This window comes from Hyla sarda, chromosome 8 (genome assembly GCF_029499605.1).
Source record: "Hyla sarda isolate aHylSar1 chromosome 8, aHylSar1.hap1, whole genome shotgun sequence".
Taxonomy (NCBI): domain Eukaryota; kingdom Metazoa; phylum Chordata; class Amphibia; order Anura; family Hylidae; genus Hyla; species Hyla sarda.
Genome location: NC_079196.1, coordinates 176,205,619 through 176,231,603, shown reverse-complemented (window position 1 = coordinate 176,231,603; position 25,985 = coordinate 176,205,619). Strand labels below are relative to the sequence as shown.

Sequence of the window (25,985 nt, the reverse complement as noted above, 5' to 3'; positions counted from 1 at the left end):
AAAAGGCAGAACAGTGGCTGCGCATGTAAGCAGAACAGAAAAATCTCCAGCTGCGGAGCATCAGAGAGCTAGATTAAATAAATCCTCCAGAGGAATCTTGAAGACTACCCTGACGGAGTTGGGAGACCATACTGAAAGGGCCTTTGACCCCCAGGCCGAAGCAAAAGCAGGAAGAACCTGCTGTCTCAAAGGCAAAGTTTGCCAAAGTCTCCACCTTCAGGTCTGCTGGATCCTTGAAGGCAGCCGCATCAGCCAACGGCCGGGTAGGCGCCTTAGAGAGGCGGGAGACCGGCAGATCCACAGTTGGAGAGGAGGTCCACCGAGTAATGAGGTCCTTGGCGAAGGGATACCGCGCTTGAACCTTCTTCGTTTTCTGAAACTTATTGTCAGGGTGCCTCCAGGCGGATACCAGCGGGGCGTAAAATTCAGCGTGAGTGCTGAAAGTCTTGGGTGCCAGTCGGGCACGAAGAAAGGAGACTTCTGTAGCCACGTCCGAAGTTCCTGGGTCCTTTAGATGGAAGGCGTCTCTTATGGCCGAAACCAATGAGTACACCACATCAGGCATCCGTGCGGTCCTTTGAGTCGGAGGCAGAATCAGAAACCTCATCCACAAGTTCTCCAGGTGAATGGGAACGAGGTGAGGCAGCCCTGGAAGAGGTCGGGCACGATGAGAGGAAACTTCTGGACCACGTCCTAAGTTCCTGGGTCCTCTAGATGGAAGGTGTCTCTTACGTCCGAAACCAATGAGTGCACCATGTCCGACATATCCGTGAGGTCTCCTGAATCAGAGGCCGAATCTGAAACTTCATCCACAAGTTCACCAGTTGAATGGGAAGAGAGGGAGACAGACCTGGTACGTGGGTCTGGAGAGCCAGAGCGGCGACCATGGGAGCGTCCTCTAGGGGAGCGACGCTTGCGGAGTAACGGGGCGATGACTGCGAGGGGAGTGCCCCTGCCTGCCAGAAGACTCGGGGATTGAGTCAGATGAAAAACACCCCTAGGACGCTGCGATAGTGTCAGTATAGGGGAGAGCGGGACTCTCCGGATGGCCGGTGTAGGGAGGGCCTCTCCAAGGCAGTCACCACATAAGAGGAGACCTGAGCCAAGTCATATAGACTGGAAGAGGTAGGGAACCCAGGCTGGAGGGGCGGCAGAACCCACCGGGTCTGGAAGAACAACCGGGGTAGAATAGCAGGGGGGGTCTGGGGGAGCAGTGAAGCAGGCAGAACAAGTGGTTCAGCAGAACCAGACATTTTTTAGTTATAGCTTTTACAGATGTAACGAGTGGCTAACACTCCAGTTAACTGTTTAGAGGGAGGAACAGTTCTGGGCACGGACATAGTTAAAAAAGAACTCTCACCCAAGCCTGTGCTCCCAGGGCAGGCTGTGAGGAAAATTCCGCTCTTAGATTAGTCAGAGAGGGGAGAATGCCGGCCAATGGCAAGATAGGGGCGTGCTAGGAGCAAAAGCACCGCTGATTGGCCCGTGCCACTCATGTGCGCGTGCACAGCGCTGATTGTGTCAGTTCGCGCCCTTCAGAACCCTGGGTGGGCGGAGCTAAAGCGCACCAGCCCGCCGAAGAAGACAGTAATGGCTCCCGCTCCCTGCCCCGAGCGCACATACGAATGCATATGCGCTCGTGGGGAACGGAGCCGGCGAGACTCCGCCGGCAGCAGCCGCTGGCGAAAGTGAAAGCAAGACCGTGCTCTGCGCGCCCGCAGTGAAAGTATAACACCGTGGCTGTCAGCCGCGCTAGTAAAAAGCACACACACACAGATGGCGAGTGAAATAAACTGTGCCCCTTATACATTGTGCCCCACACAAAAGTGTCACTGCTCACCCCAGAATAAAGAGAAAAAAAACCCGCCCAGACCCATGAGAAAGGTGGGCCAAAAACTGAGGGTCTCCAGAGGTTGACAAATTGCACCTAAGGGAGAAAGGGAAAAATACTCACCTCAGTCAGAAGAACTTACCTCATGAAGTCTTCCTATGAAGTCTTCAGCCAGCTTTGTCACCTGCATCATGCCGGGCTACCATGTGCGAGCGAGGCGAGCAGGGAGGTAGGGGGACCGGACCAATGGCGCTGACCGTTGGCGAGAGGGGGTTAAACAGTACATCAAAGATGCCTGCCCCCTCAATCACAATGGGGAAACAGTGAACCACAGTTCCTGAGTCCCCACCTGAAAACAGGAAAGAAAACGGAATTTAAAAAAAACTAACACGTCTCCTAAACCTAGGAAAATAATAAATCATAAGACCTGGTCTGGAGAGGACTCCAGACCATGTCCACCTCCTTAGACACTAAGCTTAAACGGATTACCTCAGGTGCCTGTGGGCGGGTATACCCTGCTGGGAGGAGCCAACTTTTCTGTTGCCATAGTGTCAAGCCTCCTAGAGACAGCAGCATATACCATGATCTGTGTCCCATGGTCTGCGTCCCCCAATGGAGCCGATAGAGAAATGGCACTTACCAAAAGTGTCCAGGATATCAGTTATCAACACAAACTTGCTCGGGTAAAACTTGATGACTGTGGTGTCAGACAGGAGCTTAGAACACTGGAAAAGGAGAAATATATTTCAGATATTTTTTTTGAACTATACATTCCCTACATGCATTCCTTCATGTCAATGGTCTAGAGCTGCTCGGGTAAGTATTGGTTACTTGTTTCTCTATGTTCATGTGATCTCTTGATGCCAGAATAAAAGTATTTTACCATAGTGGCCTAAGAATACTGCCTTTCAGCAATGCCTACATTTATTACATTTTGGTAAAACCAAGGAGCTCTCTCTAAAAGACTGTGTATGACCTTGTATTATTTGTAGCATCAGTCCAGCAGCCTCCCATGGTAATAATAGTAGGAGGAAAAAACCCAAAAAGAGAAATGGATTATTCTGATGGTTTCTCTTTGCAACCTCTTTAAAAACCATCTGACAAGGTCATCCCAAATAACTAGTCACAGGGGGCTTCCCTGCAGCAGCTCTCCGCAGCACCGGGTTGAGGTTATAGGTGTGTATAGGAAGCTAAGTGTCACTCAAGGCCGGCGGGGCAGGATGAAGCTGCAGGGAACCATCCAGACAACCTATAGAGCTATAATTTCTATCAAATGCCTGAATGTTTAAGAGTAAACCATAGTTTGTTATGTTAACACACCTGTTACTGTTTCATGCTGCCCATGGTAAGGGTTCCCTTTAAAATGAATACTATAGGAAAAACTGAGGCACTGAATTATGTCCAGTGCACGGCCTTAGGGGGTGGTTATCTTTATCTCCACTCATGGAAGAATTTGCATGACTTACTTCACAGAGATGTACACGTTTATCAATCACGAACAAGAAAACTATCAAGATAATAAACCAAACAATAAGCAGAGACCTGTATGACTATTTTCAGAGCTTTGACTTTCTGATCAGAGGCCCAGGCATCCTTTAGGGACTGGTTGAGCTCCTCAATCCGGCTGATGTAATCCTGTTGAGTCAGATTCAAGAGTTCTTTCTGTGATCCCTGGAAGCAGAGAAATGCAGATGGTCAACGTCTATTTCTACTGACAGAACCACAACCCAAGGTCAGCATAGTTTACATAGACCAGCCATTTTAGGGAACATCATTGTCACTAAACATCAACAGCTCTGCCCTATGATAACATCATAACGGCTTCCTTTTAGTGTCAGGTACAGAACATTCATCAAATCAGGATTTTCTCCTAAAGCTAGAAGTAAAAAGTTAAAATCCAGGCCATTTGATCCTAAAATTTGGGTGAATGCACAAACGCCCTCAGTGTACAGAGCCCCGCTTGCCCTCAGTGTACAGAGCCCCGCTTGCCCTCAGTGTACAGAGCCCCGCTTGCCCTCAGTGTACAGAGCCCCGCTTGCCCTCAGTGTACAGAGCCCCGCTTGCCCTCAGTGTACAGAGCCCCGCTTGCCCTCAGTGTACAGAGCCCCGCTTGCCCTCAGTGTACAGAGCCCCGCTTGCCCTCAGTGTACAGAGCCCCGCTTGCCCTCAGTGTACAGAGCCCTGCTTGTCCTCACTGCACAGAGCCCTCTGGTCCACCCACATTTTCTGTATTTGGTCTCCTCACAGAGACACACAGACAATAGCTATAGGGACAAAGATATACACATTTTTTTACCAATGTATATGACAAATATACATATAATGGTATTATCTACATTATATAAAAGGTTTTGGTTAATGACAGGTACACTTTAAATTAAGAGAGAAAGCTATGCACATGTGCCACCATTTCTTTATTCATTATGCCCCTGGATGCAGTGGTGGGACCTGTAACAATATCAAATAGAAATGCACAAATATTTCGGCAACTGATTTTTTTTTGGCCTTGAGCATTGCCCGATACTATGCTGCTGGGACTGGCACGGGTCCTGGGACTGGCCACTGAGAACAGCCTATCTCCAGCAGCACTATGCTTCAGTACTATGAGGCTTGTAAGTTATAGTGCAACATACTAGGAGCTGCAGTTTTGGAGAGCTGCAGAGCTATAGGCTTTATCAGGGCATGCTGGGAGTCGTAGTTAGTAACTAACTAACTCCCAGCATTCCCTGGCAAAGCCTATAGCTGTGTAGCTGACCCACAATTCCCAGTATGTTGCATTATAACCTACAATGCTACTATATAGTGCAACAAGTTGGGAGTTGTAGTTTAGGTTTGGGTCAGCTGCAGAGCAAATTGCTGCATTAGCACATGCTGGGAGTGCCTATGGCACTGCAGCTGACCCAAAACTAGTACTACATTTTATTTTTTTTAAATGGGCGAGGAAAGTCCAAGAAAACAGAAAGAAAAAATAGGTTCTTACTTCCTCCAGATCATCAAGTTCCTCAAGACGTGTTCTCACTTTCTCCGACACTGCTGAACCTGGGGTTGCAGTTTTGCCTATATGAGGAATAGATTACAGTGGCTGAAGGCATGCTGTCTAGAAATGTATATAAATACATACTCACACTGTGTATGTCCACAACTGTCCTTTATGTCACTTATGAAATACTATACAAATATACATTGCTCAAAAAAATTAAGATAACACTTTAACAACACAATGTAACTCCAAGTCAATCACACTTCTGTGAAATCACACTGTCCACTCAGGAAGCAACACTGATTGACAATTAATTTCACATGCTGTTGTACAAATGGAACAGACAAGAGGTGGAAATTACAGGCAATTAGCAAGACACCCCCAATAAAGGAGTGGTTCTGCAGGTGGTGACCATATACCACTTCTCAGTGCCTATGCTTCCTGGCTGATGTTTTGGTCACTTTTGAATGCTGCCAGTGCTTTCACTCTAGTGGTAGCATGAGACTACAACCCACACAAGTGGCTCAGGTAGTGCCGCTCATCCAGGATGGCACATCAATTTGAGCTGTGGCAAGAAGGCTTGCTGTGTCTGTCAGCGTAGTGTCCAGAGCATGGAGGCGCTACTAGGAGACAGGCCAGTACATCAGGAGACATGGAGGAGACCATATGAGGGCAACAACCCAGCAGCAGGACCGCTACCACTGCCTTTGTGCAAGGAGGAGCACTGCTAGAGCCCTGCAAAATGACCTCCAGCAGGCCACAAATGTGCATGTGTCCACTCAAACGGTCAGAAACAGACTCCATGAGGGTGGCATGAGTGCCCGACGTCCACAGGTGCAGGACGTTTGGCATTTGCCAGAGAACACCAAGATTGGCAAATTCGCCACTGGTGCCCTGTGCTCTTCACAGATGAAAGCAGGTTCACACTGAGCATGTCATGACAAAGTCTGGAGATGCCGTGGAGAACATTCTGCTGCCTGCGACATCCTCCAGCATGACTGGTTTGGCGATGGGTCAGCAATGGTGTGGGGTGGCATTTCTTAGGGGGGGCGCACAGCCCTCCATGTGCTTGCCAGAGGTAGCCTGACTGCCATTAGGTACCGAGATGAGATCCTCAGACCCCTTGTGACACCATATGCTGGTGCGGTTGGCCCTGGGTTCCTCCTAAGGCAAGACAATGCTAGACCTCATGTGGCTGAAGTGTGTCAGCAGTTCCTGCAAGAGGAAGGCATTGATGCTATGGATTGGCCCGACCGTTCCCCAGACCTGAATCTGATCGAGCACATCTGGGACATCATGTCTCTCTCCATCCACCAACACCACTTTGCACCACAGACTGTCCAGGAGTTGGCGGATGTTTTAGTCCAGGCCTGGGAGGACATCCCTCAGGAGACCATCCACCACCTCATCAGGAGAATGCCCAGGCGTTATATGGAGGTCATACAGGCACGTGGAGGCCAAACACACAACTGAGCCTCATTTTGACTTGTTTTAACGACATTACATCAAAGTAGGGATCGACCGATATTGATTTTTTAGGGCCGATACCGATAATCTGTGGAGGTTGGGTCCGATAGCCGCTAACTTATACCGATATTCCGGTATAAGTTATCGGCTATTTATCCCAACCCCATTCCCCCCCCCGGCGACACTGCTGCAGATCATTGATTTAAAGCGGGCGCTTTAAATCAATGAACTGCAGCGGCTTTTGCAGTGCCAGAGACCGCCGCCACTGCCCGCTTCTCTCCCCCTGCCTGTCCTGGGGTCCTCCTGAGTCTTACCACCGCTGCGGTGCAGTGGTGGGGGGTGCGGGTGCGGTGGGGACGTTGCGGGGGGAGTTGCATTATCGGATTATCGGCAAGGTAATTTTCCAAAATCATGAATATCGGCCAAACCAATAATCGGTCGATCTCTACATCAAAGTTGGATCAGCCTGTAGTGTGGTTTTCCACTTTGATTTTGAGTGTGACTCCATATCCAGACATCCATGGGTTGATAAATGTGATTTCCATTGATAATTTTTGTGTGATTTTGTTGTCAGCACATTCAACTATGTAAAGATGAAAGTATTTCATACGATTAGTTCATTCATTCAGATCTAGGATGTGTTATCATAGTGTTCCATTGATTTTTTTTGAGCAGTGTATATAGTAATCAAAACCTAAATACGAAACTCTACTTATGAATAATATGCTGCGGATAAAACTGAATCATTGAATTATTGATTTTCTACTGTATTAGTTGCAGATTGTTCACATGGAAATTCAGTGCAAATGTAACATTGTCCTTAAAGGGAACTTTTCATCAGATTATACCATAAATAATGTTTGGTAACGCATTATATATGGTAAAATCTTTTTCATCACCATCCCCAGAAGATGTTCCTGCCCACAGGCATCTGGTTGGTTGGTTGGTGAAGCCTTTGTGGCAAAACGTCATTGGGGTGAGGCACTACTCGGCTGTGTATACTGATGTAGGGTTGTTCGGATATGTGGTCACTCGTAGCTTGCTTTGGCACATAGTGTATTTATTTCCATGAATATTAGTTTCCCATTTATTTACTAATTACCCTTCTGTTATTACTTTGTACTAGTGGCTGTTTTACAACCAGTGCTTTAAGTGGGCCGGAACGCGGCGGTACCGCCACTTCCAAAAATGCCTCTTGAGAGTACCAGCACCTCTCTGTGCGCCCAGAATGTGGTTTTAGCATACCGGAAAGCTAATTTGCACTGTTTTAAACCTTTGGCTGCGCGTTCGGCACTGGCCCGGGGGCCCGTGGGATTTAGCCGACAATTTTTTTTTTCCCCGCCACGGCCTGCATGCCTGTGACTCACTGCGTGCAGGGGGGAAGGGAAGTATCTGTGCGTGTGCACACAGCGTCCCCCTGAAATCCAGGCTTGAGCAATCAACCGCCAATAACACTGATTCCTGCCATTGCAATGGCAGGGGATCAGTGTAGAAGATCAGTGTGTGCAGTGTTATAGCTCCCTATGGGAGCTATAACATTGCCAAAAAAAAAACAAAAGTGAAAAACAAAAAAGTTAATAAAGATCATTTAACCCCTTCCCTAATAAAGGTTTGACTCCCCCTCCCTTTTCCCAATAAAAAAAACTGTGTAAATAAAAATAAACATATGTGGTATTGCCGCGTGTGTAAATGTCCGAACTATAAAAATAAATTGTTAATTAAACCGCACGGTCAATGGCGTACAAGCAAAAAAATTCCAAAGTCCAAAATAGAGTATTTTTGGTAACTTTTTATACCATCAAAAAATGAATAATAGGTGATCAAAAAGTCTGATCAAAATAAAAATGGTATTGATAAAAAAACATCAGATCACGGCGCAAAAAGTTAGCTCTCATACCGCCCCATACATGGAAAAATAAAAAAGTTATAGAGGTCAGAAAATGACAATTTTAAACTTATACATTTTGCTCCATGTAGTCATGATTTTTTCCAGAAGTACGACAAAATCAAACCTATATAAGTAGGGTATCATTTTAACCGTATGGACCTACAGAATAAAGAGAATGTGTCATTTTTACCAAAAAATGTACTGCATAGAGACGGAAGCCCCCAAATTTGAAAATGGCATTTTTGCTTCCATCTTGTCACACAATAATTTTTTTTTCCGTTTCTCCGTAGATTTTGGGGTAAAATGACTGATGTCATTACAACGTAGAATTGGTGGCACAAAAAATAAGCCATCATATGGATTTTTAGGTGCAAAATTGAAAGTGTAATTATTTTTAGAAGGTGATGAGGAAAAAATGAAAATGCAAAAACTGAAAAACCCTGCGTCCTTAAAGGGTTAACCGCTTGTCCACCCTCCTGTCATCCATGTCCACCTTGGCCATCCCCCTATCTACCCTTCTGTCATCCCTGTCCATCCCCCTGTCACCCATGTTCATCCTCCCATTGTCCACCCCTCTGATCACATCCTTGTCACCCATGTTCACCCCTGTCTCCATCTTGTCACTCCTGTACACTCTTCTACACCCCTCTGTCATCCATGTACACTCCTCTGTCACCCATGTCCACCCCCCTATCAACCATGTACACTCTTCTATACCCCTTTGTCACCCATGAACACCCCCCTATGCCCCATCACCCATGTAAACTTCTCTACACCCCTCTTCCACCCATGTACACTTCTCTACACCCCTTTGTCACCCATGGAAACCCCTCTGCCACCCATGTACACCCCTCTACACCCCTCTTCCACCCATGTACACTTCTCTACACCCCTTTGTCCCCCATGGAAACCCCTCTGTCACCCATGTACACTCTTCTATACCCCTCTGTCACCCATGTACACCCTTCTATACCCCTCTGTCACCCATGTACACTCCTCTACACCCCTCTGTTACCCCTTTACACTTATACACCCCTGTATTCCTCTCCACTTGTAAAAGGGGAATCTGGAGGCTGATGCTGATAAAGTGCGGAGCCTAATAGGTTTGTTTTGCAGGTTTAACGGTGAAGAATTGTGGCTGGAAGAAACTGTCATGATGGCTCAGACCAGATGGAGAAGAGAAGGGAACGACGCTGATTTTAGAAGACGTCATTTGTGAGTTGCTGTAGAAAGCAGCACTGTAAACTACATACCCACAGATAAATAGATATTGGAGGAGATTTATCAAAACCTGTCCAGAGGAAAAGTTGCCCACTTGCCAGAAAGTTAAATAGATTTGTAAATTACTTCTATTTAAAACCCTTAATCCTTTCAGTACTTAATAGCAGCTGTATGCTACAGAGGAAATTCTTTTCTTTTTGAATTTCTTTTTGTCTTGTCCTCAGTGCTCTCTACTGACACCTCTGTCCGTATCAGAGCAGCATAGGTTTGCCTCTCAGATCGCCTCTTTCATTTTTAACAAGGCCTCTGAAAAATGAAAGAAGCAATCTAATTGGTTGCTGTGGGCAACTCAGCAACTTTTCCTCTGGACAGATTTTCAGATTTTGATAAATCTCCCCCATTGTGCATTGTATAATCCGGTAGGGGTGCCTGGCAAAAAAATAGATTTTTTTGTTCTCACCGTAAAATCTCTCTCGTATCCTTCATTGGGGGACACCTAACTAGGAGGCGCTGACACTAGGAAAAAGAAAAGTCGGCTGCTCCCTGGCAGGATATACCCGCCCACCTGCAGTGAGGCAACCAGTTTTTGTCACAAAGCAGTAGGAGAAGCAGAGAGGAAATACGTCCGAAGGACCCTAGAGAGGAATCCCGGAAACAACCCAAGAACCGGAAAAAGAAGAAATGGGTGGGCGCGATGTCCCCCAATGAAGGCTACGAGAAAGAGATTTTTCGGTGAGTACAAAAAAAAAATCTCCTTTTTCTCGGTCGCTCTTCATTAAGGGAACACCTAACTGATGGGACGTACCAAAGCAGTCCCCATGGTGGGAAAAAACAACCACCAGCGAAAAGGAGACAGTCAAAGACTGAACTCGCATGCCCGCAAGTACTATGGACGAGTCCCAGAACAAAAAAACCAAAAAAAGAGTTCCCGTAAGACCTCCCATCCAAGGAGAAGGACCAGAACACCAAGGGGGAGGTCCATCTTTAGAGATCTATAGAGACCCAAGGCACCTGGGTCATATAGAGAGACGAGAAAACACAGGAAAAAGATAACCAAATGACCGCAAAAAAAACTCTCCTGCCAGAAAACTTCCAGAAATAAGGGAAGGAGAGCAGAACAGATACCACCCCGACAAACTGATCGCTGGGGAGTCGGGGACTGGACGCTACAAATCCAAAGCTGCACATCACCAAGACCTAAGAAATCAGAGAGCTGCCTGAAAGGAAGGCACATTGCAGCATCGCGGGACAGAGACCAAATCAAGTGGACCAACAGTGAGAGATCAGAGTGGACCGAGGAGATCTGAGCAGCCCCAAGAAACATCCCGTCAGAAACGGGAATGGAGGAGGACCAATGAGAGCCCAGCTTGGACTCCCAGGGTCCGGGTATAGGAAGAACTACTCCAGAGAACCGAGGAGTTGATGCAGTATGACTGACCCGGACAAAGGGGTAGGAAGGACATACAGAGCACTAGGCGGTGATAGACAGAAAGCACAAAAGCCTAGACTGTAAAATCCACCGTTGAATGCATGGTAGCAAAAACCAAAGAGTCCCTCCAAGAGGGAAAAAACAAGGGTGGTGGAGACGACAACACAACACAAGTAGAGACCTACGACAAGCACCCTGATCCCCGCACCCCAAGTGAAAAGGGGAGCGGCAAACGCGCTAGGCGCAGAAGGAGCAGGGAAATGCAAATACTGGGTGGACGAAGCAACCAGGCTCCAGTGGCCGCCTTCGCCGCCAGAAGGAGCCACCCTGCAAACCAAGAGAGAATGGAGCCCCATACCCCGAAGCCGTGCAAAAAATACAAGAGCCGTTGAGGATTAATCCAGATAGTGAAGAGGAGGTGCCAGACTCACCCTGGACAGAGACCCCGGAAAAGAACACCCGGAAGTACAGGGAGGGACTGAACCGACAGCGCCCCAGCAGGCCCCAAGTCAGAACAGAGGTGCCAACCGCCACGTAACAGCAGAGACAAAGTCACCGGAAGTCCCGGGCGTGAACCCCGAGCAAAGGAAGATGGCTCTAATCCTACAAAGCGGTCCTAGCATATGTAGGAACACAGACATGAGGACCCCACGACAACAGCATCCAAAGGACCAGCAGGAAGGGAGGTATGCCCACAGCAGACCAACAGAGCGACGTAAGAAGGAAGAACATAGCGACGCTGCTGTTGCTGCGAAAGGCCCTGGAACCCACGGACAAAAAATCCACACCCCATCTCCTAACAGCGCCAAGCACCAAGGCTGAAGCCGCAGACTCAGTAAATGAAGTAACGAGGAGCAGGAAAAAAGGCTGACACAGAGTGACCTATAGGAAAAAAGGGGTCCCAAGAACCCACATGTACACACTCTGCGGGACAACACCCAGGAGAGAGACACTGGACAACAGCTGCAGTGGCAGCCGAATGTGGGAGATGACCAGGTGGATTATAACACCAAGCAGACAGTCTGGCCTGGGGCCTAGAGACCGTGAGGCACGTCTGGTCCCGCACATGGAGACACACAGTGGGGAAAAGATACCCGCCTGTAGAAAAAAGGAACAGCCGGACCGGAGATAACTGAGCACCTGAGACAAGGTGGAAGGGCAGGGAGACAAATAAACGTGGCCCCCAGGAGAGAGATAGAGGGAAGCAGAGGGACCGTGGAATGCATCCTTGACATCCCGTAAAGAGTCCGTGGGACACGCTGGGACAGATCCACGTATATCACGCACAAGAGTGGGGTACTGGAACCCTAGCCGCCAAAAAACCTCCGCCGAGAGACACTCGGCAGAAGAAATATGCAGACAACTGTCTGGCTAACTGGTCCCCAAGGGACAGCAAGTCATCCCGGCGGAAACCTCACACCGTAGTGAGGCTGTGGAAGACCAACGCAGATACACCGGTGATGTGATGTGTGACAAGTGGCGCAGGAACCCTGCAAACCACTACCTGACTGACAGTATGTGATATAGAAGACGAGTTATGTTATCGGCACCTCTCCCAGTAGAGGGGTACTGGAACACCAGTCTCAGATACATCAGACGTGTGATGTATGACAGGCGGTGCGGGCAACCATACAGACCACTGACTGGCTCACCGGTATGGGACCATAGCAAGGAAAGGAACCCCCTGTTGGAACGCCTCACACAATCGTGAGGCACCGAAAAAGCAGAGGCACCAGCTGGTTGATGCAGGACAGGCGGAGAAGACAACCCAGCAGACGAATGGCTGTCGTACTGGTATGGGTCCAAAGTAGACAAGGATGCATCCCATTGGCACCTCACCAGCAATGAGGTACCGGAACCCAAGCTGCAGAGACTTAAGCTGTCGGAAGATCGACAGACAGTGCAACCATGCAGATCACTGATGGACCAACCAGCATGGAGCCACAAAAGACAACCGCTCTTACCCTCGGCACTATGCCGGCTTACTGGCCTGGATTCACCGAAGATAATTGCGCATGCTATCGGTACCTTACCCGGTAGAGAGGGACTGGAACACCAGTCACAGAACAGCAGCCGGTCGATGGGCGACAGGCAGAGCAGTCAACTATGCAGACCATCGTCTGACCTGCTGGCGTGGATCCACAGAAGACAACCATACATACCATTGGTACCTCGCTCAGTAGTAAGGAACCGGAACTCCAGCCGCAGTTGCAGGATGGTTCAATGGAATACGTTGTAACAAGCCTTAGAGTCCTTAAGGCACATCGGGTCAGGTCTCCATATATCGTACCCTAACGGAACTGCAGCCCAGACACCTCAGCTGTGGGATGTGTGATAAACGGCAGAGGAAACCATGCAGACCACTGTCTGGCTTACTGGTATGGGTCCGGAGGACACATCGGGTCTGTTCTTCATATACCGCACTCAGCAGTGGGGTATCGGAACTGTAGTAACAGATACATCAGCCGTGAAACAAGAGACAAACGGCAGAGGAAACCAAGCAGACCACTGTCTGACATACTGGTATGTTGAAGACACACCAGGCAGACCTCCATATACTGCCCCCAACAGTGGGGTATCGGATCTGCAGCCACAGGCATTTCAGCCGTGAGACGTGTGATCAATGGCGGAGGAAACCATGCAGACCTCTGTCTGGCTGACTGCTATGGGTCCTGAAGAGACATCGGGTCAGTTCTCCACATACCGCACTCAGCAGTGGGGTATCAGAACTGCAGCCATAGGCATCTCATGATAAATGGCGGAGGAAACCATGCAGACCACTGTCTGGCTTACTTGTATGGGTCCTGAAGACACATCGGTCAGTTCTCCACATATACCACACCCAGCAGAGGGGTATCAGAACTGCAGCAACAATACATCAGCCGTGTATGGGACATATTGGGACAGTCCTCCACATACTACACCCACCGGGCTACCGGTATGGGCGAGTCATTCCATTGAACATCTCGCACCGGAAAGAGGCACTGGTGGGCCAGCTACTAGATAAGTGACTCTAGGAACCCAGGTGCAGACATGAAAATTAAAAGGGGCTATCCAGGAAAAAACTTTTTATATATATCAACTGGCTCCAGAAAGTTAAACAGATTTGTAAATTACTTCTATTAAAAAAATCTTAATCCTTTCAGTACTTATGAGCTTCTGAAGTTAAGGTTGTTCTTTTCTGTCTAAGTGCTCTCTGATGACACGTGTCTTGGGAAACGCCCAGTTTAGAAGCAAATCCCCATAGCAAACCTCTTCTAAACTGGGCGTTTCCCGAGACAGGTGTCATCAGAGAGCACTTAGACAGAAAAGAACAACCTTAAAAGGGGTACTACACCCCTAGACATCTTATCCCCTATCCAAAGGATAGGGGATAAGATGTCAGATCGCCGCGGTGCCGCTGCTGGGGAACCCGGGGAATGCTGCTGCGGCAGCCCGCTGTCATTACAGCACAGAGCGATTTCGCTCTGCACGTAATGACGGGCAATAAAGGAGCCGTGGCATCATTAAGTCAGGGCTCCGCCCCTCGTGACGTCACGGCCCACCCCTTTAAATACAAGTCTATGGGAGGGGGCGTGGCCGTCGTCACGCCCTCTGCCATAGACTTGCATTAAGGGGACAGGCCGTGATGTCATGAGGGGCGAGCCATGACGTCACGCTGTTCCGTCCACTGTATCGCCCGTCATTACGTGCAGAGCTAACTCACTCTGTGCTGTAATGGCAGCGGGCTGCCGCAGCGGCGATCCCCGGGGTCCCCGGCAGCGGGACCTTGGCGATCTGATATCTTATCCCCTATCCTTTGGATAGGGGATAAGATGTCTAGGGGCGTAGTACCCCTTTAACTTCAGAAGCTCATAAGTACTAAAAGGATTAAGATTTTTTAATAGAAATAATTCACAAATCTGTTTAACTTTCTGGAGCTAGTTGATATATATAAAAAAAAAGTTTTTCCCTGGAATACCCCTTTAAACAAATATAAGGCAATGCCATGATTAGCCACAAGAGGGTGCCAAAGTACATTAAAGTGATTGAAAAGCTGCATTTTTTTTTTTTTTATGCAATGGGGACTTAAGTCCCGCAATCAATTCCCCTGCCAGACAGCAGCAGCCTCAGGAGCAGCGTCTGCTAACCGCAGAGCTCCGAGGCTAATAGTCACAGCCCGGACCGGAGAGGCTCCCGCCAGGCCGCAGCCTCGGGAGGCCGGTGGACAAAGCGGCGCCGCCTCCCGAAAAGGAGGAGGGGCGGAGCTAAACTCTGCCAGAAGGCACCGCTGACCACCGTCATGCTGTTACAGCCCAAGACAAGCAGGAAAAATAGGGGGACCTGGACCCACGGTGCAACCCCAGGCGCTGGCCATTGGCGGGAAGGGGTTAACGGTGCATTGGAATCTTCGTCAATGTCCCGTGCCCCTTAGCCGCATATGGGGGAACAGGTAGCGCCATGCTCCTGAACCCCCACCTGAAAAAGGGAAACAAAAAAAGAGTAAAGAACCTGACTAAACAGCCCTTACTAGAAAATAATAAAAAGACCAGGTCTGGAGAGCTCCAGACATGTGTGTCTACCTCCTAAGTGACACTAGCTAAAAATGGTTGCCTCACTGCAGGTGGGCGGGTATATCCTGCCAGGGAGGAGCAGACTTTTCTTTTTCATAGTGTCAGCGCCTCCTAGTGGCAAGAGCATATACCCATCAGTTAGGTGTCCCCCAATGAAGAGCGGTGTGCCTCGAACTGAAAGTACAGTACCGGCACCTCTTTTGGGCCACTTAAAGCACTGTTTACAACCACATGTAGATTATATATTAGGAATGTCCCAATACCGATATCGGTATCTATACTGGATATTTGCACAAGTACTTGTACTCGTGCAAATGTCCCCGATACCTAATCAGATACCTTCCAGCGGTACGCCTGCCAGCAGGTATAACAAAGGTACCCTGTGCTATGCAGCGCGTAAACTATGCAGCATGTGTCATAGCCGGGACCTGGAATTAATGCCGGATATGCCGATGCCGGTGATGTCTGGCATTAACCCTTTAGACGCCACAATCAAAGTTGATTGCGGCATTTAAAAGTCCTGAAGTTAAGTGCCGGTAGCTCAGGGATGCTGATTGGATTATCGCGGTGAAATCGTGGTGTCCCGATCAGCTGGGAGGACGGCGGAGGTCGCTTACCGTGCTCCGTGCCATCCAAACGTCGCTCCTTTACTGCAGTCAGCCATGGTAGGCAGTAATAAAAGGAGTCCCGATAACATTGAATAATGATATGCTATGGCATAGCATTGATCAGTGTATGTAATCTACAGACTGCATGTAATAGTCCCCTATGGGAACTAAAAAATAGTGAAGAAGTGTGTAAAAAAAAAAAAAAAAAAAATAATTTGAATTAACCCCTTACCTACAAGTTTGAATCATAACCGTTTTCAAGAATAGAAGAAATTATTTTTTTATTTTTTTATAAAAAGCCTTTCCTATAATAAAAACTGAAAACACTCCCCTTTTTCTCATAATAAAAAAAAAAAGAAAAATTTGAAACAACCCTGTCACATGAACAAAAGTATCCGTAATTGGTATCGGCGAGTACTTAAAAAAAAAAAAGTATCGGTACTCATAATCAGTCTTATAAAAATGGTATCGGGACATCCCTATTTTATATATATATATATATATATATATATATATATATATATATATATATGTGGGTATATATATATATATATATATATATATATGTGTGTGGGTATATATATATATATGTGTGTGGGTATATATATATATATGTGGATATATATGTGGGTATATGTGTGTGGATAGATAGATATATGTGGATATACATGTGGATAGATAGATATATGTGGATATACATGTGGATAGATAGAGAGATAGCTAGAGAGAGAGCTAGAGAGATAGCTAGAGAAAGCTAGAGAGATAGCTAGAGAAAGCTAGAGATATAGCTAGAGAAAGCTAGAGATATAGCTAGAGAAAGCTAGAGATATAGCTAGAGAAAGCTAGAGATATAGCTAGAGAAAGCTAGAGATATAGCTAGAGAAAGCTAGAGATATAGCTAGAGATAGCTAGAGATATAGCTAGAGAAAGCTAGAGATATAGCTAGAGAAAGCTAGAGATATAGCTAGAGATATAGCTAGAGAAAGCTAGAGATATAGCTAGAGAAAGCTAGAGATATAGCTAGAGAAAGCTAGAGATATAGCTAGAGAAAGCTAGAGATATAGCTAGAGAAAGCTAGAGATATAGCTAGAGAAAGCTAGAGATATAGCTAGAGAAAGCTAGAGATATAGCTAGAGAAAGCTAGAGATATAGCTAGAGAAAGCTAGAGATATAGCTAGAGAAAGCTAGAGATATAGCTAGAGAAAGCTAGAGATATAGCTAGAGAAAGCTAGAGATATAGCTAGAGAAAGCTAGAGATATAGCTAGAGAAAGCTAGAGATATAGCTAGAGAAAGCTAGAGATATAGCTAGAGAAAGCTAGAGATATAGCTAGAGAAAGCTAGAGATATAGCTAGAGAAAGCTAGAGATATAGCTAGAGAAAGCTAGAGATATAGCTAGAGAAAGCTAGAGATATAGCTAGAGAAAGCTAGAGATATAGCTAGAGAAAGCTAGAGATATAGCTAGAGAAAGCTAGAGATATAGCTAGAGAAAGCTAGAGATATAGCTAGAGAAAGCTAGAGATATAGCTAGAGAAAGCTAGAGATATAGCTAGAGAAAGCTAGAGATATAGCTAGAGAAAGCTAGAGATATAGCTAGAGAAAGCTAGAGATATAGCTAGAGAAAGCTAGAGATATAGCTAGAGAAAGCTAGAGATATAGCTAGAGAAAGCTAGAGATATAGCTAGAGAAAGCTAGAGATATAGCTAGAGAAAGCTAGAGATATAGCTAGAGAAAGCTAGAGATATAGCTAGAGAAAGCTAGAGATATAGCTAGAGAAAGCTAGAGATATAGCTAGAGAAAGCTAGAGATATAGCTAGAGAAAGCTAGAGATATAGCTAGAGAAAGCTAGAGATATAGCTAGAGAAAGCTAGAGATATAGCTAGAGAAAGCTAGAGATATAGCTAGAGAAAGCTAGAGATATAGCTAGAGAAAGCTAGAGATATAGCTAGAGAAAGCTAGAGATATAGCTAGAGAAAGCTAGAGATATAGCTAGAGAAAGCTAGAGATATAGCTAGAGAAAGCTAGAGATATAGCTAGAGAAAGCTAGAGATATAGCTAGAGAAAGCTAGAGATATAGCTAGAGAAAGCTAGAGATATAGCTAGAGAAAGCTAGAGATATAGCTAGAGAAAGCTAGAGATATAGCTAGAGAAAGCTAGAGATATAGCTAGAGAAAGCTAGAGATATAGCTAGAGAAAGCTAGAGATATAGCTAGAGAAAGCTAGAGATATAGCTAGAGAAAGCTAGAGATATAGCTAGAGAAAGCTAGAGATATAGCTAGAGAAAGCTAGAGATATAGCTAGAGAAAGCTAGAGATATAGCTAGAGAAAGCTAGAGATATAGCTAGAGAAAGCTAGAGATATAGCTAGAGAAAGCTAGAGATATAGCTAGAGAAAGCTAGAGATATAGCTAGAGAAAGCTAGAGATATAGCTAGAGAAAGCTAGAGATATAGCTAGAGAAAGCTAGAGATATAGCTAGAGAAAGCTAGAGATATAGCTAGAGAAAGCTAGAGATATAGCTAGAGAAAGCTAGAGATATAGCTAGAGAAAGCTAGAGATATAGCTAGAGAAAGCTAGAGATATAGCTAGAGAAAGCTAGAGATATAGCTAGAGAAAGCTAGAGATATAGCTAGAGAAAGCTAGAGATATAGCTAGAGAAAGCTAGAGATATAGCTAGAGAAAGCTAGAGATATAGCTAGAGAAAGCTAGAGATATAGCTAGAGAAAGCTAGAGATATAGCTAGAGAAAGCTAGAGATATAGCTAGAGAAAGCTAGAGATATAGCTAGAGAAAGCTAGAGATATAGCTAGAGAAAGCTAGAGATATAGCTAGAGAAAGCTAGAGATATAGCTAGAGAAAGCTAGAGATATAGCTAGAGAAAGCTAGAGATATAGCTAGAGAAAGCTAGAGATATAGCTAGAGAAAGCTAGAGATATAGCTAGAGAAAGCTAGAGATATAGCTAGAGAAAGCTAGAGATATAGCTAGAGAAAGCTAGAGATATAGCTAGAGAAAGCTAGAGATATAGCTAGAGAAAGCTAGAGATATAGCTAGAGAAAGCTAGAGATATAGCTAGAGAAAGCTAGAGATATAGCTAGAGAAAGCTAGAGATATAGCTAGAGAAAGCTAGAGATATAGCTAGAGAAAGCTAGAGATATAGCTAGAGAAAGCTAGAGATATAGCTAGAGAAAGCTAGAGATATAGCTAGAGAAAGCTAGAGATATAGCTAGAGAAAGCTAGAGATATAGCTAGAGAAAGCTAGAGATATAGCTAGAGAAAGCTAGAGATATAGCTAGAGAAAGCTAGAGATATAGCTAGAGAAAGCTAGAGATATAGCTAGAGAAAGCTAGAGATATAGCTAGAGAAAGCTAGAGATATAGCTAGAGAAAGCTAGAGATATAGCTAGAGAAAGCTAGAGATATAGCTAGAGAAAGCTAGAGATATAGCTAGAGAAAGCTAGAGATATAGCTAGAGAAAGCTAGAGATATAGCTAGAGAAAGCTAGAGATATAGCTAGAGAAAGCTAGAGATATAGCTAGAGAAAGCTAGAGATATAGCTAGAGAAAGCTAGAGATATAGCTAGAGAAAGCTAGAGATATAGCTAGAGAAAGCTAGAGATATAGCTAGAGAAAGCTAGAGATATAGCTAGAGAAAGCTAGAGATATAGCTAGAGAAAGCTAGAGATATAGCTAGAGAAAGCTAGAGATATAGCTAGAGAAAGCTAGAGATATAGCTAGAGAAAGCTAGAGATATAGCTAGAGAAAGCTAGAGATATAGCTAGAGAAAGCTAGAGATATAGCTAGAGAAAGCTAGAGATATAGCTAGAGAAAGCTAGAGATATAGCTAGAGAAAGCTAGAGATATAGCTAGAGAAAGCTAGAGATATAGCTAGAGAAAGCTAGAGATATAGCTAGAGAAAGCTAGAGATATAGCTAGAGAAAGCTAGAGATATAGCTAGAGAAAGCTAGAGATATAGCTAGAGAAAGCTAGAGATATAGCTAGAGAAAGCTAGAGATATAGCTAGAGAAAGCTAGAGATATAGCTAGAGAAAGCTAGAGATATAGCTAGAGAAAGCTAGAGATATAGCTAGAGAAAGCTAGAGATATAGCTAGAGAAAGCTAGAGATATAGCTAGAGAAAGCTAGAGATATAGCTAGAGAAAGCTAGAGATATAGCTAGAGAAAGCTAGAGATATAGCTAGAGAAAGCTAGAGATATAGCTAGAGAAAGCTAGAGATATAGCTAGAGAAAGCTAGAGATATAGCTAGAGAAAGCTAGAGATATAGCTAGAGAAAGCTAGAGATATAGCTAGAGAAAGCTAGAGATATAGCTAGAGAAAGCTAGAGATATAGCTAGAGAAAGCTAGAGATATAGCTAGAGAAAGCTAGAGATATAGCTAGAGAAAGCTAGAGATATAGCTAGAGAAAGCTAGAGATATAGCTAGAGAAAGCTAGAGATATAGCTAGAGAAAGCTAGAGATATAGCTAGAGAAAGCTAGAGATATAGCTAGAGAAAGCTAGAGATATAGCTAGAGAAAGCTAGAGATATAGCTAGAGAAAGCTAGAGATATAGCTAGAGAAAGCTAGAGATATAGCTAGAGAAAGCTAGAGATATAGCTAGAGAAAGCTAGAGATATAGCTAGAGAAAGCTAGAGATATAGCTAGAGAAAGCTAGAGATATAGCTAGAGAAAGCTAGAGATATAGCTAGAGAAAGCTAGAGATATAGCTAGAGAAAGCTAGAGATATAGCTAGAGAAAGCTAGAGATATAGCTAGAGAAAGCTAGAGATATAGCTAGAGAAAGCTAGAGATATAGCTAGAGAAAGCTAGAGATATAGCTAGAGAAAGCTAGAGATATAGCTAGAGAAAGCTAGAGATATAGCTAGAGAAAGCTAGAGATATAGCTAGAGAAAGCTAGAGATATAGCTAGAGAAAGCTAGAGATATAGCTAGAGAAAGCTAGAGATATAGCTAGAGAAAGCTAGAGATATAGCTAGAGAAAGCTAGAGATATAGCTAGAGAAAGCTAGAGATATAGCTAGAGAAAGCTAGAGATATAGCTAGAGAAAGCTAGAGATATAGCTAGAGAAAGCTAGAGATATAGCTAGAGAAAGCTAGAGATATAGCTAGAGAAAGCTAGAGATATAGCTAGAGAAAGCTAGAGATATAGCTAGAGAAAGCTAGAGATATAGCTAGAGAAAGCTAGAGATATAGCTAGAGAAAGCTAGAGATATAGCTAGAGAAAGCTAGAGATATAGCTAGAGAAAGCTAGAGATATAGCTAGAGAAAGCTAGAGATATAGCTAGAGAAAGCTAGAGATATAGCTAGAGAAAGCTAGAGATATAGCTAGAGAAAGCTAGAGATATAGCTAGAGAAAGCTAGAGATATAGCTAGAGAAAGCTAGAGATATAGCTAGAGAAAGCTAGAGATATAGCTAGAGAAAGCTAGAGATATAGCTAGAGAAAGCTAGAGATATAGCTAGAGAAAGCTAGAGATATAGCTAGAGAAAGCTAGAGATATAGCTAGAGAAAGCTAGAGATATAGCTAGAGAAAGCTAGAGATATAGCTAGAGAAAGCTAGAGATATAGCTAGAGAAAGCTAGAGATATAGCTAGAGAAAGCTAGAGATATAGCTAGAGAAAGCTAGAGATATAGCTAGAGAAAGCTAGAGATATAGCTAGAGAAAGCTAGAGATATAGCTAGAGAAAGCTAGAGATATAGCTAGAGAAAGCTAGAGATATAGCTAGAGAAAGCTAGAGATATAGCTAGAGAAAGCTAGAGATATAGCTAGAGAAAGCTAGAGATATAGCTAGAGAAAGCTAGAGATATAGCTAGAGAAAGCTAGAGATATAGCTAGAGAAAGCTAGAGATATAGCTAGAGAAAGCTAGAGATATAGCTAGAGAAAGCTAGAGATATAGCTAGAGAAAGCTAGAGATATAGCTAGAGAAAGCTAGAGATATAGCTAGAGAAAGCTAGAGATATAGCTAGAGAAAGCTAGAGATATAGCTAGAGAAAGCTAGAGATATAGCTAGAGAAAGCTAGAGATATAGCTAGAGAAAGCTAGAGATATAGCTAGAGAAAGCTAGAGATATAGCTAGAGAAAGCTAGAGATATAGCTAGAGAAAGCTAGAGATATAGCTAGAGAAAGCTAGAGATATAGCTAGAGAAAGCTAGAGATATAGCTAGAGAAAGCTAGAGATATAGCTAGAGAAAGCTAGAGATATAGCTAGAGAAAGCTAGAGATATAGCTAGAGAAAGCTAGAGATATAGCTAGAGAAAGCTAGAGATATAGCTAGAGAAAGCTAGAGATATAGCTAGAGAAAGCTAGAGATATAGCTAGAGAAAGCTAGAGATATAGCTAGAGAAAGCTAGAGATATAGCTAGAGAAAGCTAGAGATATAGCTAGAGAAAGCTAGAGATATAGCTAGAGAAAGCTAGAGATATAGCTAGAGAAAGCTAGAGATATAGCTAGAGAAAGCTAGAGATATAGCTAGAGAAAGCTAGAGATATAGCTAGAGAAAGCTAGAGATATAGCTAGAGAAAGCTAGAGATATAGCTAGAGAAAGCTAGAGATATAGCTAGAGAAAGCTAGAGATATAGCTAGAGAAAGCTAGAGATATAGCTAGAGAAAGCTAGAGATATAGCTAGAGAAAGCTAGAGATATAGCTAGAGAAAGCTAGAGATATAGCTAGAGAAAGCTAGAGATATAGCTAGAGAAAGCTAGAGATATAGCTAGAGAAAGCTAGAGATATAGCTAGAGAAAGCTAGAGATATAGCTAGAGAAAGCTAGAGATATAGCTAGAGAAAGCTAGAGATATAGCTAGAGAAAGCTAGAGATATAGCTAGAGAAAGCTAGAGATATAGCTAGAGAAAGCTAGAGATATAGCTAGAGAAAGCTAGAGATATAGCTAGAGAAAGCTAGAGATATAGCTAGAGAAAGCTAGAGATATAGCTAGAGAAAGCTAGAGATATAGCTAGAGAAAGCTAGAGATATAGCTAGAGAAAGCTAGAGATATAGCTAGAGAAAGCTAGAGATATAGCTAGAGAAAGCTAGAGATATAGCTAGAGAAAGCTAGAGATATAGCTAGAGAAAGCTAGAGATATAGCTAGAGAAAGCTAGAGATATAGCTAGAGAAAGCTAGAGATATAGCTAGAGAAAGCTAGAGATATAGCTAGAGAAAGCTAGAGATATAGCTAGAGAAAGCTAGAGATATAGCTAGAGAAAGCTAGAGATATAGCTAGAGAAAGCTAGAGATATAGCTAGAGAAAGCTAGAGATATAGCTAGAGAAAGCTAGAGATATAGCTAGAGAAAGCTAGAGATATAGCTAGAGAAAGCTAGAGATATAGCTAGAGAAAGCTAGAGATATAGCTAGAGAAAGCTAGAGATATAGCTAGAGAAAGCTAGAGATATAGCTAGAGAAAGCTAGAGATATAGCTAGAGAAAGCTAGAGATATAGCTAGAGAAAGCTAGAGATATAGCTAGAGAAAGCTAGAGATATAGCTAGAGAAAGCTAGAGATATAGCTAGAGAAAGCTAGAGATATAGCTAGAGAAAGCTAGAGATATAGCTAGAGAAAGCTAGAGATATAGCTAGAGAAAGCTAGAGATATAGCTAGAGAAAGCTAGAGATATAGCTAGAGAAAGCTAGAGATATAGCTAGAGAAAGCTAGAGATATAGCTAGAGAAAGCTAGAGATATAGCTAGAGAAAGCTAGAGATATAGCTAGAGAAAGCTAGAGATATAGCTAGAGAAAGCTAGAGATATAGCTAGAGAAAGCTAGAGATATAGCTAGAGAAAGCTAGAGATATAGCTAGAGAAAGCTAGAGATATAGCTAGAGAAAGCTAGAGATATAGCTAGAGAAAGCTAGAGATATAGCTAGAGAAAGCTAGAGATATAGCTAGAGAAAGCTAGAGATATAGCTAGAGAAAGCTAGAGATATAGCTAGAGAAAGCTAGAGATATAGCTAGAGAAAGCTAGAGATATAGCTAGAGAAAGCTAGAGATATAGCTAGAGAAAGCTAGAGATATAGCTAGAGAAAGCTAGAGATATAGCTAGAGAAAGCTAGAGATATAGCTAGAGAAAGCTAGAGATATAGCTAGAGAAAGCTAGAGATATAGCTAGAGAAAGCTAGAGATATAGCTAGAGAAAGCTAGAGATATAGCTAGAGAAAGCTAGAGATATAGCTAGAGAAAGCTAGAGATATAGCTAGAGAAAGCTAGAGATATAGCTAGAGAAAGCTAGAGATATAGCTAGAGAAAGCTAGAGATATAGCTAGAGAAAGCTAGAGATATAGCTAGAGAAAGCTAGAGATATAGCTAGAGAAAGCTAGAGATATAGCTAGAGAAAGCTAGAGATATAGCTAGAGAAAGCTAGAGATATAGCTAGAGAAAGCTAGAGATATAGCTAGAGAAAGCTAGAGATATAGCTAGAGAAAGCTAGAGATATAGCTAGAGAAAGCTAGAGATATAGCTAGAGAAAGCTAGAGATATAGCTAGAGAAAGCTAGAGATATAGCTAGAGAAAGCTAGAGATATAGCTAGAGAAAGCTAGAGATATAGCTAGAGAAAGCTAGAGATATAGCTAGAGAAAGCTAGAGATATAGCTAGAGAAAGCTAGAGATATAGCTAGAGAAAGCTAGAGATATAGCTAGAGAAAGCTAGAGATATAGCTAGAGAAAGCTAGAGATATAGCTAGAGAAAGCTAGAGATATAGCTAGAGAAAGCTAGAGATATAGCTAGAGAAAGCTAGAGATATAGCTAGAGAAAGCTAGAGATATAGCTAGAGAAAGCTAGAGATATAGCTAGAGAAAGCTAGAGATATAGCTAGAGAAAGCTAGAGATATAGCTAGAGAAAGCTAGAGATATAGCTAGAGAAAGCTAGAGATATAGCTAGAGAAAGCTAGAGATATAGCTAGAGAAAGCTAGAGATATAGCTAGAGAAAGCTAGAGATATAGCTAGAGAAAGCTAGAGATATAGCTAGAGAAAGCTAGAGATATAGCTAGAGAAAGCTAGAGATATAGCTAGAGAAAGCTAGAGATATAGCTAGAGAAAGCTAGAGATATAGCTAGAGAAAGCTAGAGATATAGCTAGAGAAAGCTAGAGATATAGCTAGAGAAAGCTAGAGATATAGCTAGAGAAAGCTAGAGATATAGCTAGAGAAAGCTAGAGATATAGCTAGAGAAAGCTAGAGATATAGCTAGAGAAAGCTAGAGATATAGCTAGAGAAAGCTAGAGATATAGCTAGAGAAAGCTAGAGATATAGCTAGAGAAAGCTAGAGATATAGCTAGAGAAAGCTAGAGATATAGCTAGAGAAAGCTAGAGATATAGCTAGAGAAAGCTAGAGATATAGCTAGAGAAAGCTAGAGATATAGCTAGAGAAAGCTAGAGATATAGCTAGAGAAAGCTAGAGATATAGCTAGAGAAAGCTAGAGATATAGCTAGAGAAAGCTAGAGATATAGCTAGAGAAAGCTAGAGATATAGCTAGAGAAAGCTAGAGATATAGCTAGAGAAAGCTAGAGATATAGCTAGAGAAAGCTAGAGATATAGCTAGAGAAAGCTAGAGATATAGCTAGAGAAAGCTAGAGATATAGCTAGAGAAAGCTAGAGATATAGCTAGAGAAAGCTAGAGATATAGCTAGAGAAAGCTAGAGATATAGCTAGAGAAAGCTAGAGATATAGCTAGAGAAAGCTAGAGATATAGCTAGAGAAAGCTAGAGATATAGCTAGAGAAAGCTAGAGATATAGCTAGAGAAAGCTAGAGATATAGCTAGAGAAAGCTAGAGATATAGCTAGAGAAAGCTAGAGATATAGCTAGAGAAAGCTAGAGATATAGCTAGAGAAAGCTAGAGATATAGCTAGAGAAAGCTAGAGATATAGCTAGAGAAAGCTAGAGATATAGCTAGAGAAAGCTAGAGATATAGCTAGAGAAAGCTAGAGATATAGCTAGAGAAAGCTAGAGATATAGCTAGAGAAAGCTAGAGATATAGCTAGAGAAAGCTAGAGATATAGCTAGAGAAAGCT

General features: G+C 43.7%; 1 protein-coding gene across 1 annotated transcript in view; it reads right to left on the bottom strand.

Annotated features, from left to right (window-relative positions):
* Nucleotides 1–25,985, bottom strand: part of VPS35L (VPS35 endosomal protein sorting factor like) — a 169,770-nt gene that overhangs the window by 104,614 nt on the left and 39,171 nt on the right. Inside the window, exons 6-8 of the mRNA XM_056535528.1 lie at nt 4,812–4,888; nt 3,374–3,502; nt 2,472–2,556 (exon numbers count right to left, since the gene is read on the bottom strand). Coding sequence (XP_056391503.1) covers nt 2,472–2,556; nt 3,374–3,502; nt 4,812–4,888 — 291 coding nt within the window. The remainder of the gene's footprint in view (nt 1–2,471; nt 2,557–3,373; nt 3,503–4,811; nt 4,889–25,985) is intronic.